The following is a 13,120-nucleotide window of genomic DNA, read 5'->3' on the forward strand; positions in this document are numbered from 1 at the left end:
GGTTGGCATTGAACTCCACCCTCCTGTTGCCTGCCTCCTCACATCTTCAGTGTATACGTTTGCTATTACGTCGTATCTTGCTCATTCTCACAGGGCAAAGTATCATAGTACAGTCAAACTGGCAATGAAAAGCTAATACCGTTTATTTCCATACGCTGGCTCTATATCCAGCGTTGCAAATACTATTTAACTCTTGTAATGTGCAATGGTAAATGTAGTGCTGTCCCTTTGGCTTCTCGTCATGTGGTTAGTATTATAAACGCTGCAAATTTAATTTAACTCTGGGTTTCAGTAGCTGGGAAAGTCAGCCTCTGACCTTGCCTGAACAGAACTATAAATCTCAAGCAAACAATTTTCTGTATAAACCAAGGCGGGTCCACTACTGAGATTCTTGTGTAAGCGGTGAAATTGCTTTAATATTGTCAATGCATATAATTTGAATACATTGCAATGGTCTTGGGGAAACCATTTAATTGATGATTTTTAAAAAAATATATAAATCCTGGTGAAGAGTGGGATAAGTTCTCTCCACGGTGTCTAAAAAAATTTAACCTGATTGAGCACAATGAATAAGTATTGGAAAGGAGGAAGTATGTTCAATCAAAACATTGATGGGTCTTGAGTCATCTGGTTACCGTCATTAGTCTTGTAAATGGCCGTGCTGCCTGACTTCCCTGCATATGTCTTCACTAATCCTGCGGTGTCCGACAGTGTAACGAATGAAGCAAGATGTGGGTATTCACGCTCCAATGCAACTGCGAAAGAGAGGACTGAACCGGTCAAATGGCATTCCGGCCATGAGCACAAGCATTTTACAGTTAGAAACGTCAAAGTGGGCTTATTATAATCGTTTATCTTTAAAAAAAAGGGAGGTGCTCTTTGCTTCAGCCCTCCAATGCTATAGCCTACCTCTGGGACATTGTACTGTAAAGATTTTCACTTGACGTGATAGACACTTAAAAGTTAAAAAAAAAAACTTTTAAAATGGCGGTTTAATTTACCCCAGTAGGAGAAACAACTAAAATTACTTCAAGTGTCTGAAGCTCCAATGGGAAATGGGGAAAAAGTCAACACCCAAAAATAGAGAGTAACAAACAATTATACTTCATGATTATTTTAAAATTAGTATAGGATTAAATAAAATCTCCAATTTGCTTGCAATATTTATTTGTTACCAGTAGGTGGCACGTGTGGACAGATCATTTTTATTAAGAAAATAAATGACTGATGTGTTTACAATTGACAGTATTAATTGGATTTAAGCTCCAAATTCTGCTTGTGTTCAGAAGGGAATCTAATAGGACTGGGTGGTCGCTTTTAATGCTTTGATATGATATGATATTGTTGATCTAAATCAATATTGTTGTCCCAAAATTTAATAAAATAATTTTGTCCTGGGCCTGGGAATTCCACCCGGCATCCCTGGCTGCCACATCACCGTGTGCCTGAACACCAGAAGCCTGGACAGTCCCCAGCAGAGTCCCATGGTGGATTGGTTCCTCTGCCAGCCAGGTAGGCCCATGGCTCCACTGCATTCAGCCTCACCTGTCTCCACTAATTTAAAATGAACGCCTCAGTGAAACATATGTTGCCATTGGAAACCTTCACAGTAAGGCATAATGGCAGGAGCAGATTCCCGTCCTAGCAGACCAGAGTGTATGCGGGATTATTGTTTCCACCAGTCAGCCCTGGCTAAATTAGATTGTACACTGGCACCAGTGGACCAGGGGTTTTCAACATTTCGGCTCCAGGGACCCTACTTCAGACTCAAAGGCATCCAGGGGACCCCCATCACATCTTAAAAAGGCTTATATTTTTTAAAAAGTTTTATATTCTAAAATATTTTCCCTATAGACTATAGTCTTACGTATTTTGCCGTTTTTTAAGTTGGAGACTTTTCATCTTAACACATTTTACTTAATTTATTTCACAGTGATTGTTGAATGGACCCAATTTTGCACCCCTCTAAATAAAAAATCACATATTTAAAATTTTTGCATTTTACAACAAAAGACTATAGTCTTACGTATTTTGCAGTTTTTCAACGTAGAGACGTTTCATCTTAAATGTTTTCAAAAGTATTTTCCTTCATTTATTTTGCTGTGATTGCTGAATGTACCCAATTTTGCATCCATATAAATAAAAAATCACATATTTAAATTTTTACTATAATGTATTTTGTTGTTTTTCAATTGAATGAGTCTGTTCATCATAAATGTATTTTTTTGAGCACAGAAAGTTTTCCCTTATAATAACCAGCCACAACAAGATCTGTAATAAGAAACAGGATTTATTTCTGCACAAAGAGTTCAGTATTTTACCCACCACAAGCCCAAACTAAAGAAAGCAGGGGCATTCCCTACTTCTATAGTCAAAAGCTGTTTTACTAATAACATATATAATTCTATATAGCTGAATGGTACATGGTTAATTCATAAGCATATATTAAAACTGAACAAAATAAATGATTGGTTATGTCTAGTCATATAGCATGAATACTGAATAAGCACATGTTGATCTCTAGCCTTCAATGTTACATAAACCAGCTCTAAATCAAAAATAATTTTGTCTTTATCTAACAGTTGCTTTCAGCGTCCCAGGGAGCATGGCATCATAGGTGGTTTGTCTCAGGTATGGATGGCAGGGGGGAGGATAAAGAAAAGGCCAAGCTCATCAGTTTAGACTCCTAGAAATGTATAATAGATAGGAGTACATGGAATATTTCCAACTTCTTCTTGTCCTTGGGAGTCTGGCGTCTGGAACCAGGGGCCCTGGTGGAAGCCCAGAGATTGAATGCAGTACAAGCTTCTAGTAACTTAAAGAAAACTCTCCTCTCTTCACTTCAAACACATTTCATTTCATTTGTTTCATTGTTGTTGTTGAATAAATTTCATTTTGCACCCATCTGAGTAAAAAAACCCCACACATATACAATTATTACCCATGCCACTTTGTTGGCATGTATGTTACTGTTTTCATCATAAATGTCTTCAAACACATTTTCCTTAATTCAACCTGATTGTTTAATTTTTTATTTTTATTTTAGATTTTCACCCATCTAAATAAAAAATAACGTATTTAGAATATTTGCATTTCTCACGTTTTATGAAGGAAAAAAAACAATAGACTCATCTATTTTGCGTTTCTACCATTGAAACAGACATTATATGTCATTATACATGTTAACATTATAAATGTTTTCAGACACATTTGCCTCATCTGTTTCACTGTGATTGTTGAATAAACCTGCAACGACTTACCATGAAGTAGGACTCGACAGAACCTGTCTTGGTACTAACTTGGATGACTAGGCTAGTAAAATAAATACAGTGAAATTTAATATAATTGAAAACAATCAAACCCTACAATAACCAAGTTGTGTTTATACATAGAATGTGTATGTTATTGAGTGCTGATTACAGAGATCATTAAAAGCAACGACAGGGTGTACTCCAATCCAGCCGGCGATTTAATAAGCGGACCTATGTGAGAGAAGTCCACGTTTCCGCTGTGAGTAGGGGATGTATTTTGTAGTAGCACCATTTTGAACATGTGTGGTGGTAAGAAGACTTAACGCGTAACTGGAAATTTGTGTGTCTCTTCATTTTCTTATATTTGTAAAATGAAACCGAAAGGTAATGCATATAGTTAGCTACCGTAACGCATGCAACTGTATAAGCAAGTGGCTCATTTTCATCACAAGAGGACAGGTTAGCTAGCTAGCCAGGTAACAGTCATCCTCAATGCAAGGCTCCTAGCAATCGAAGCCGAGTTTACAGTACTAATGTGTTCCGTTTTAAAAGCTTGATCAGTCTTCTGTTTTTTTCTGTCTCTTTGAGCAGCTACATATAAAATCCGTATAGGGCAGGCTACTCTTACATGTGTAGCCTTGCATGCAAGTTTTCAGATATTCAGTCTAGTAGGCTAACCAGTTTACAGCACTAATGTGGCCTCATTTTGAGAAAAAAAGAGGTGTAAGACCATGCTATTTTTAAGCAGTGATTTCAGTCGATAAGGACACAGTAGAAATGTATTTGTCAGACAGTTTGCAAGACCTCAAGATAAAAGAGGCTGCCGGAGACCAGCAAGGCCACGGCCAGTTCTCAGGCAACTCTGTGCATGAAGTGCACTGCTGGGTCCAAGATTGCCTCCGAGTTGCAGGCTCCTCTGCGGAAGAGCTGGACACCGTGCACAGCGTCAAGCAATTGTTTGAGAGTGCGGACAGCCACTTGCTTTTCTCCGAGTGCTGCGCCAACGAAGGCGCCAACATTAAGAAAGTGTACTTGGAAATTGTGATCTCTCTGACCCATTTCGCTGCTTTGCCTCTCTGCGAGACGGAGAGCGGTGATCTTCCAGCCAGCTCTTACGTGGCTGTCCCTGGCAAGTCCAGCGCAGTTTGCGCAGTATTGCTGACCCTCTGTCGCAGGCTTGGGCCTGGGAGCGACGTTCCGTGTTGCCATGGTCCTTCCTCTCCTTTGAGCCCCCTCGCGCGTGCACTCGCGCCTCCTCTCTTCGTATTCGCGGTGACCCACATGCAGGATCAGCCATGGACCAGCGACTCCTCCAGAACTGCTGCTGCTTTGCTGCTGAATGCGGTTGTTCACGGGGGCGGCTTTGCGTCCAGCTCCCAGTTGCTGTGTGGAAATACTGTAGGTGACCACACTGGAATCCTTGCTGCCGTCTTGGAGATTCTGAGACCAGAAGTAACCAAGTAAGATGTGTATATATACTCATATTCATTGTTATGAAGACTGCAAACGCTGAACTTATATAGGGAAGCATTCTTGGTATTTAAAAGTAGTAAGATCAAAAACATATGCTGACCCTATTCTCTAATGCCTAAGAAAATAAGTAGGTAAGTTGTTCAATGATAAAAAATTTAAAAAAACTTTACCCTGCTGCAGAGAGAACTGGAAGAGAAACCAGGCCACAAAGCACGTCTTTGCCTGGACACTTACTCAGGTGGGCCGTCCGTGGTTGGCCGAGTTCCTGGACAGGGTATTTCCCCCTTCCCTTTTGATCTCGGACGACTATCGCACAGAGAACAAAGTGCTGGGGGTGCGCTGCCTGCATCATATCGTACTCAATGTGGTAAGACCCCCCTCCCCTCCCCTCCCTTCCCTCCTATTTGGGATCTATGGCAAATGAAAACCATTCGTATTTTGCCATATTGCATCTCTGTTAACTAAGAATTTCCTTCTTTCAGCCTGCAGCTGATCTCAGGCAGTACAACAGAGCCCAGGTGCTCTACCACGCCCTGTTCAACCATCTCTACGTTTCTGAGGCAGAGCTCATAGAGGTAAACCTGGGGCTTTGTGGCCTTATGGCCGTTCACATCACAGGGTCATAGTAACAATGAAGTGTAGTCACACAGTGAGTCCTGCCATGCTCACAGAGAGCTGGCAGAGTCTGCAGAGTAGACCAGGAGTGGCAGGTTCTGCTGGTTTTTGTTTTCAGCCAAAATACAACTTTAATGTTTTCCCCAACTTCTCCCTCTCCGCTGAGGTGGTTCTCCCATGCCTGCTGGACCTGCTCTCTGTTCTGGAGAAACCTCCGGGGAGCGCTGGGATGGCCCGTAACCCGAACCGCTACGACGAGGTTCTGCGGCTGATCCTCACGCACATGGAGATGGAGCACAGGCTGGCCCTGCGCCGGGTGTACGCTAGAAACGTCGCCCTCTTCACTGACAGGTGAGCTCCCGAACCGATTTATCATTCAGAGAATGATATGAGTTTTTATTAGTCTAAACTTGCATAGTCCTTTATTAATCTTCTATACAAGTTTAGACTAATAAAAACTCACGTATCATTCTCTGAAGCAAACTCGAGACCTTTTTGGTCATTATTATAGGTTGATCCATACCTTGAATATTCTGGGAGTCTTTTAACCTAGAAAGGTTTTTGTTAGCAAAAAAAAAACTTTCCAAGTTACTTATATTTTATTGCCCAAATTGGAAAGCATGTCCCAATGTGACATCTTTTTTGGAGGTTAAAATTTCAATACATATCCATTATGTAGCTAGAGGACGATAATCTGATTAACTGTCTTTATTATTGGTTGAAATGGAGAAATGCATTTGGAGCATGGTTGTCATTAAACTGCTATACCTCTAGGATGGGTATCGTCACTGTCCGCCATCTTAAGAGAGTGGAGAGAGTAATTCTGGGATACCTGGAGATCTCGGATGCTCCGGGAGAGCAGGCTAGGCTTAGTATCCTAGATGTTCTTGAAAAGACTATACAGCAGGCCTGGCCAAGGTGAGTGGGGGGGGGGGGGCTTTTAGGGCACTTTCTCGAAATCGACTATCAGCCCCCTAACTACTTGCATGTGCAAACTAGGATTCACTTCCCACATTTCCATCTTGGGCTTCAGTAAATTCAGCCTGGAAAACTAAAAACTGCTTTTTCTTGCATTCTTTTGCCTGAATAATTAGTATCAGATCATTTGAGTGTGATCCACACAATGTAGTTAGCAGCAGTTTAATCATTTGCTGGATTATTTTGTGCTGGGTAGACATGGAGCATGTTTTGCATATTTCATATGTATCGCATTTGCCCTGATGTGAATTTACACCACCTTTTGACTTATAAATCCTAAAAATCTTTCATGCACATATTGATCATTTCATTAATGCGAGATGAATTTGGAAACAGACAGTCCTGAAATGAAGGGATTCACGCTTAAGGAAATGCATCTGCTCTGACTCCGCTTGCTTTACACAGACTGGAGTGTAGGCTGGCTGTTCTGGTGCGCGCTCTGTTGAAGCTGCTGGTCGACGTGTCTGCAGACCGCACTTCAGCGCCCCCTGCTGTGAGGGAGGAGCTTCTGGGCAAGGCCACACACTGCCTGCTGCTGCTGGATTACTGCTCTCAGGGAAAACTCAAGGTAAGATCTACTGCTGACCTCACAACCCCCTATAAACCTGCAGGGGTTCCCACATTAAACACTGTATGTGATAATCCACATTTGGTGCCTGTATATGACTAATGGTGCTTGCCTCTAAATTTCCTGCACAGAAATTCAGTTACAAGGCTGTAGATTTTAATCCAGTGTAATAAATTGAATTGAAATTTTATGAACAATTTATTTTTGTGTGTGTTTACCATATAGCCTTTTATGCAGAATTCAACTGTCAAAGCATTTCCTATGTTAAAGCGCTGTAAAAAAAAATGAGAAAAAAAGATACATTTTCTGTTTTAAATCACATTTTCTGCTCCCTTCAGGTGCTCTTGAAAGAGGTAGACAGCAGCTGTGCGGATGGCACAGTGCTGGAATGCTTAAAGAAGGTCACAGATGTCAGCTGAGAGAACATAACACTGGATCACCAGCAGGGGGAGCTGAGCCCAGCATTTCCTAAAATGAACTTGCACACCTGGTTATGTGCACACAGGTCCCTGTGCCCCATCAGCATGACTAAGGATCTCTCATAACATCGTACTTCTGGAGGATTCCTGGTCAGCAGCCTAGCCCAACTGCATATTGTTTAGTAACTGTTAATTTACAAATGAGAACTGGCTGTAACTGGTTGTAAAACATTTTATCTTGCTGGTATAAAGAGCCATCTTGAAATGTGTAATTTCACTGTTTTTTCCATTGGACATAATCTGGCTTTAATTCCAGAGATTTTCAGAATGTCAACATATGAACACAGTGGTTCTAATGATCTGACTTAAGTCACTCAATAAGGTCCTCGGGCATATTCTGGATGCATGAAGGATTTCAGACAACAGGGTAGTGTTTAAAAATTAAAAATATAAATATTTAAGGCCAATAATACGTGCACACACTCTTCATGTACAGCCGTTCTGATGACCATTGGTATGGCTATAAAAAAATAAAGCAAATTGGGTTTTCTTTTTTTTGCACTGGTGACATTCTTCAGGACTGCAGGGCACTTAATTCAATGAGTGACTGATGTCTACTGCAACACATTTAATTTACGTCCACTGACCAGTCTGAGGAATCCTTTCCTGTTAATACAAACACTCTGCAACAGGCAATCCTAGGGTCATGATACTGATGGGCGCTGACTGATTCCACTGGAACAGCCAATCGCGTTAGGAGTCATTTGGCAGAGTACTGGGCTTGCAGTACATGACGTGTAGAGGCAGTCTATGTGGCCTTGCTCTTGGCGACAGGCTCTGTCTCCTGCTCGTATTCGATCTCCACGTAGGCCCGCTTCTTCCTGGCGGGACCTTTGAGCGGTGCCTTTCCTTTCGACTTCCCCGTGGACTTAGAAGAAGCAGCAGCTTTCCCCTTCCCTTTCGCCTCCCTCTCCTCCTCCACCTCCATCTCCTCCTCGGATTCCTCCTCTTCACTGGAGTCGCCTTCCTCATCGCTGCTGCCTCTCAGTTTGTCCATGTCCTGTCAAAAAAATACACCCTTAGCACCATGGCAACAGCGATGACATCACATTTGTGTACTTAATTTTGCTTAACTCTAAATTTAAAAAATCACAATATTAAACACTTTTTCCCCCTCCAACAAAATGTTTCTCTAGTACCATTTAAAATTATGCATACAATTTTAATCGCTTGTTTAAATGTAAATGCTCAATTTTAACATATGAAGATCGAAACGGCATATACCCTGGTAAAGCTAGTACAAGTTGGCAATGAGCCTGAAATTGGTCTAGGCTAAATCAGGTAAATCAGGTTGAGTTTTGTTGTAAAACTTCCACTACTGTTTCCACAATGTATTCTGTGTTGCATTAAATCCATCAGTGTCAGCAGAGGTAGGTGAGGACTAAAAAGGGGAAACTATTGTTGATACTAATGTGAACTAGGAGGTTGTATAGCTAAGGGGAAAAAAGCATGAAACTTCCCCCTTTACCTCAAAGTCGCTGAGGTCACTCTCTTCCACCTCATCCTCAGCAATAAATTCTTTCTTCCCGACGTCCTGGAAATGGAAATGCACAAAAAGGTTCATTTAAATAATCTATACAGAATCAAATTTACTCGTTTAATGTTCAAAGAACAACACATCTCCCCAGTGTACTTAATGTAATGATGTGGAGAAGATTAATAACATGAACACAATTCTAAAACCAAGTGTTGTTTAAGTGAGCTGATTTTCCTCACACTAATCTTGGGAGGACACATTCAGCTAGTTAGACCTAAATGTGTGTTTCTGGTTCTCTTTTGTAAGACAGACACAGCAGCGAGACTTATTTATTTCTTACTTATTCACCTTGTGAATTTCCAAATTGATTTATAAACACAGGTACTGGAGGACATAAAATCCCCCCAAAATGTTATATGGGCTTCCTTGCCCACACTTACACTAAACATTATATAGTATATTATTTCTGCAATAAACCGTCTCCAAATGACCAATGGCTAAAACGTCCTGTAAAGGGCAGTATCAAAACTTAGTTACTTCAGAATAAACCCATCATATATTTGAGCTGTATAAAACAGCTCGATGTCAAAGTATTAATTTTCTGTTAAAAAATATTCAATTTTTGAAATTATTCTTTATTTTAAACGAGCCTCATTTAACCCGTTTACAGGAACACGCCCTATTAAATAGTTTTTTCCTCACCTCATCGTCCTCTTCCTCCGCTTCGCCCTCTGAGGAATCAGTCTCGCTCTCTTCGTCCTGCTGTTCTAGGGCCTTGTCAAAAGCGTGGACAGGAAAGTTGTAGATGTCTCCATACTGGATGGGAAAAAAAGCACAGGTTATGTCACATACAAGCACTGCACTGTAAATGCACAACAGCATTCATTCTCATTTTAAGGCTTTGGGGGTGACATGCAGTCACACTGGTTCCATTACAAAAGCAGTTCTCGCAACGTTTTATTTAGTCTCCCGAATGTGAAGTCTGTCATATTTTGCATATAGCAAATATGGAGCCATAACCCATAAATAATACGTTGAGCCCAAAAATGTCATATGCTTACCGTTCCTTGTTTCAGTCTCTCCAGCAGTTCTTTTTCGATCGCATTATCCAGCTGGGCTGCGATCAGGGCTTTTTCCTGTAACACAAAAAAAAATTCTGAAATATTCCATCAGTTCATTACACTCAGTTTAATACATCACGCATGCCTTTATGCACCCGGTACAAAACAACATGTTACAATTTCAAATAATCAGACCAAAATACTTTTTCACTGCAACGGCCACCCAAATCTTGGGGTCTTTTACATTAAAATCTGTTTTTGGCTGCACCTTTCACAAATCCGTAGTAGTTTGTGCATACAGTTGCAGCCAATCACATTATGAACAAGCAATTCAAACAAATTTTGAATATACAGTTCAAATTTAGTCTGAAAATACTAGCAACTCTTTACAGACCTACCTTACCTACCTTACTCCAGACAACCAATCATAACCATAAATACCTACAGTAATACATCAGATTTGTGTATAATGTATGGAGCTGCTTCAGAAATGTGAGTGTGCTCTCACTGCGCAATACAATCCCATGATCCTCCCCTGTCAGAAGAATGACAAGGTAGGTCTTAACTGTCATCAAACTACACAAACGGGCTTACCTCTCTCCTCTTTTCTCTCCTTTCCACCTTCTTGCTGAGCGGAACCAGTTTTCTCCTGAAACAGCAGAAGATTTGTTAGTATCCGAACAACTGAGCTGGTGTATGTTACTGCAAAATGGGAGGAAAGGCAGATTTTTGACATGTGAACTCTGAAAGGGGACGCATCTGAAGTTGCTGAATTTTCAATTGTGATTTCAGTATCACATGGAGTGTAAGGTGGTTCTGCTGTAACATCGTGGTTTGTGTACCAGATGGATTAAGGGTGGTTCTGCTGTAACACTGTGGTAACACTGTGGACTCACTGTCTCTTGAGGGTGAGCTTGCGGATGCGTATCAGGTACTGTGTGATCTTGGTGAACCGCTGTTTGCACTTGTGTCTGAGGAAACGAGGCCAGTAGATGAGGTTCTCATCGATCTGCTCCAGCGCCTTCTCGTAGTTCTTGCTCAGCTTCACCTGCAAGTTGGCAACAGAAAATACATTTGCATACAAAAATTCTCCACCAAAGCTTCTGTACATCATTTATTCACGTTTTTAGCCTTATAGTTCCCTTTCACAGGCACGTCAGCCAGGCATGAATAACATTAAGTTTTGTTGGCCCCACTACTCACCTTCTCCCACATCCGGGCAGGAAAGGCTGCTCTTTCAATTACCTTCATGTACAGAAAACACTGGCCTGGGGACAAAGGCACAGACATTACCATAAATTAATACCTCACTGCACATGTTCCAGCCCAAAACAAAATCATTATTCATAATTAGCATCTTATCGATTATTGTTTGCCACATAAATGATAGCTGCCATAACAACATCATTATTCATCATTAGCATCTAATATGAAGGATAGCCATAGCCTTTATTCAATGAGACAAAAAGACATTCCTACTTAAACCATTTTGTTTTGACTAATTTACCAGGTTAGCCTGGCTGTCATTTACTCCAGGTTGAGCTACGTAATGGTCACCATCTTAAAATGAGTGACAATATCCTAATGAACATTTCATTTACATTTATAAATCTTTATTCCGTTATGATGTGCCTCAAAGCTTCACTTTTAAGTTTCAAGAGTTAAATTGGATGTTGTTGTACCTTTTTCCTCCCTGATGGTAGCATACTGACTGTTCGCCAGAGGACACGACGAGCGGTTACAAAGCCCAGTTACATTGTATTCATTCCGACAAAAATTCTGATTCTTTGTCCTGTGGGTGGAAAACAAGACATCAGGAGCGCTCCCACATTAGGACCATTTGCTCCTGAAAATCGATGTGCGTTAAGTGGAAAAATAATTTAGGAGCATATCTACATCTCAATCTATTTTCCAACTTAGGTGCACATGTGTTCCTTGGGGAAAGGTTAGCGTAGACAGCTGAGAGATATTCGGGACAGTGGTGGAATGGGTTTCAGACTCCGACCACAACAGACCCATCTGTTCAGACTGTATCATGATTCCCATAACCCTCTTTATCATCTTTCTTTTTGTGTTAACTTTTAGAATATTACAGTTATAGCTATATGCGACAGGTCATTATATAAGGGCATTTACTTTAATTAACAACAGCTACTACTTGTTGGTTTGTTTTGTTAATTTTGCGTTAAACATTATTGATTACCAATGGGCCTTCCGCGCTTTCTTGGAAATATCTTACTATTATAATCATATGACAAACACCGATGTTCTGAACTTTTATTAGTCGCTCTGAAAAAGAGCGTGATTGTAATGTAATAAATCAATTAACTGGAAACAGTTCATTAACGCAGTCAAAATATCGTCAGTTCGCTTTTTACTGAAGACAGCTATACTTGTTGCTAACTAACGAAGTCGTAAACAAAATCGTAAGACACCCGCAAATACAGTGGACTACAGAATACATTGTAAGATATAACGTCTCCAACGTTAGCAAGTTCACAAACGCATTGCTATTTTCTTCTTGGCTAATTTAAAACGAGTACGTGGTCAGGTTTCGTATATTAAAAGACCTAGATTACAAAGTTACTTACTTGACTTTGTAGGAGCAGAACTGCTTGTTTCCAATTATGTCCCAAATAACCTAAAGCAAGGGAAAATGTTAAACGCAACATATTAGAGAGCTAACACGCTGCATTGATATTTGATAGCTAGGATTGTTGGGATGTACGTTATTCACTTACGTCGTCGTGCTGCATTTTCTGCTTTTCGTGGAACAGCCGTTATAAATTGTCCGTTCTTATGATGTTCCAAATATTGTGTGTAAAGTACTGGAAAAATATAACTAATATATAATTATCAACTCTTACGAATGGTAGTCTGCCACATGCGAATTTAGGAAGCCGCCATATTGAAATAAAATGACCGACACCGTGTAAATCTCGCGATACGTGACTGGAGACGTGTGACGTGCTCCTCCCCATCCTCCTTCTTCTTCTAGTTTACCGTGTGACGTGATTCCTCATAACAGAGCTTCTATCTACGGCTGTGCCTCATACTACCTAGTAACAGGACACCAGCAGGGGGAGCTGAGCCCAGCATTTCCTAAAATGAACTTGCACATCTGGTTATGTGCACACAGGTCCCTGTGCCCCATCAGCATGACTAAGGATCTCTCATAACATCGTACTTCTGGAGGATTCCTGGTCAGCAGCCTAGCC

The 13,120-nt window shown here is 40.8% G+C and overlaps 2 protein-coding genes across 3 annotated transcripts; one reads left to right on the forward strand and one right to left on the reverse strand.

Moving 5' to 3' along the window:
- Window positions 1-3,507: 3,507 nt before the first annotated feature.
- tti2 (TELO2 interacting protein 2) lies at window positions 3,508-7,854 on the forward strand. The gene is made up of 7 exons (XM_035379158.1): window positions 3,508-4,711; window positions 4,905-5,091; window positions 5,207-5,299; window positions 5,506-5,690; window positions 6,114-6,257; window positions 6,723-6,885; window positions 7,224-7,854. Exons 1-7 carry the CDS (start codon window positions 4,029-4,031, stop codon window positions 7,302-7,304), a joined length of 1,536 nt encoding a protein of 511 aa, XP_035235049.1. The 5' UTR covers window positions 3,508-4,028; the 3' UTR covers window positions 7,305-7,854.
- On the reverse strand, window positions 7,733-12,987 carry mak16 (MAK16 homolog (S. cerevisiae)). Of its 2 annotated transcripts, XM_035379159.1 has the most exons (10): window positions 12,644-12,987; window positions 12,494-12,543; window positions 11,585-11,694; window positions 11,106-11,170; window positions 10,799-10,950; window positions 10,497-10,551; window positions 9,903-9,977; window positions 9,544-9,657; window positions 8,833-8,898; window positions 7,733-8,364 (listed from the first exon to the last, which is right to left on the reverse strand). In XM_035379159.1, exons 1-10 carry the CDS (start codon window positions 12,656-12,658, stop codon window positions 8,113-8,115), a joined length of 954 nt encoding a protein of 317 aa, XP_035235050.1. In that variant the 5' UTR covers window positions 12,659-12,987; the 3' UTR covers window positions 7,733-8,112. The 2 variants fall into 2 exon arrangements, with proteins under 2 accessions (XP_035235050.1, XP_035235051.1); XM_035379160.1 differs by lacking the exon at window positions 8,833-8,898.
- Between the last annotated feature and the right edge of the window lie 133 nt (window positions 12,988-13,120).

Source organism: Anguilla anguilla, chromosome 10 (assembly GCF_013347855.1).
Source record: "Anguilla anguilla isolate fAngAng1 chromosome 10, fAngAng1.pri, whole genome shotgun sequence".
Lineage (NCBI taxonomy): Eukaryota > Metazoa > Chordata > Actinopteri > Anguilliformes > Anguillidae > Anguilla > Anguilla anguilla.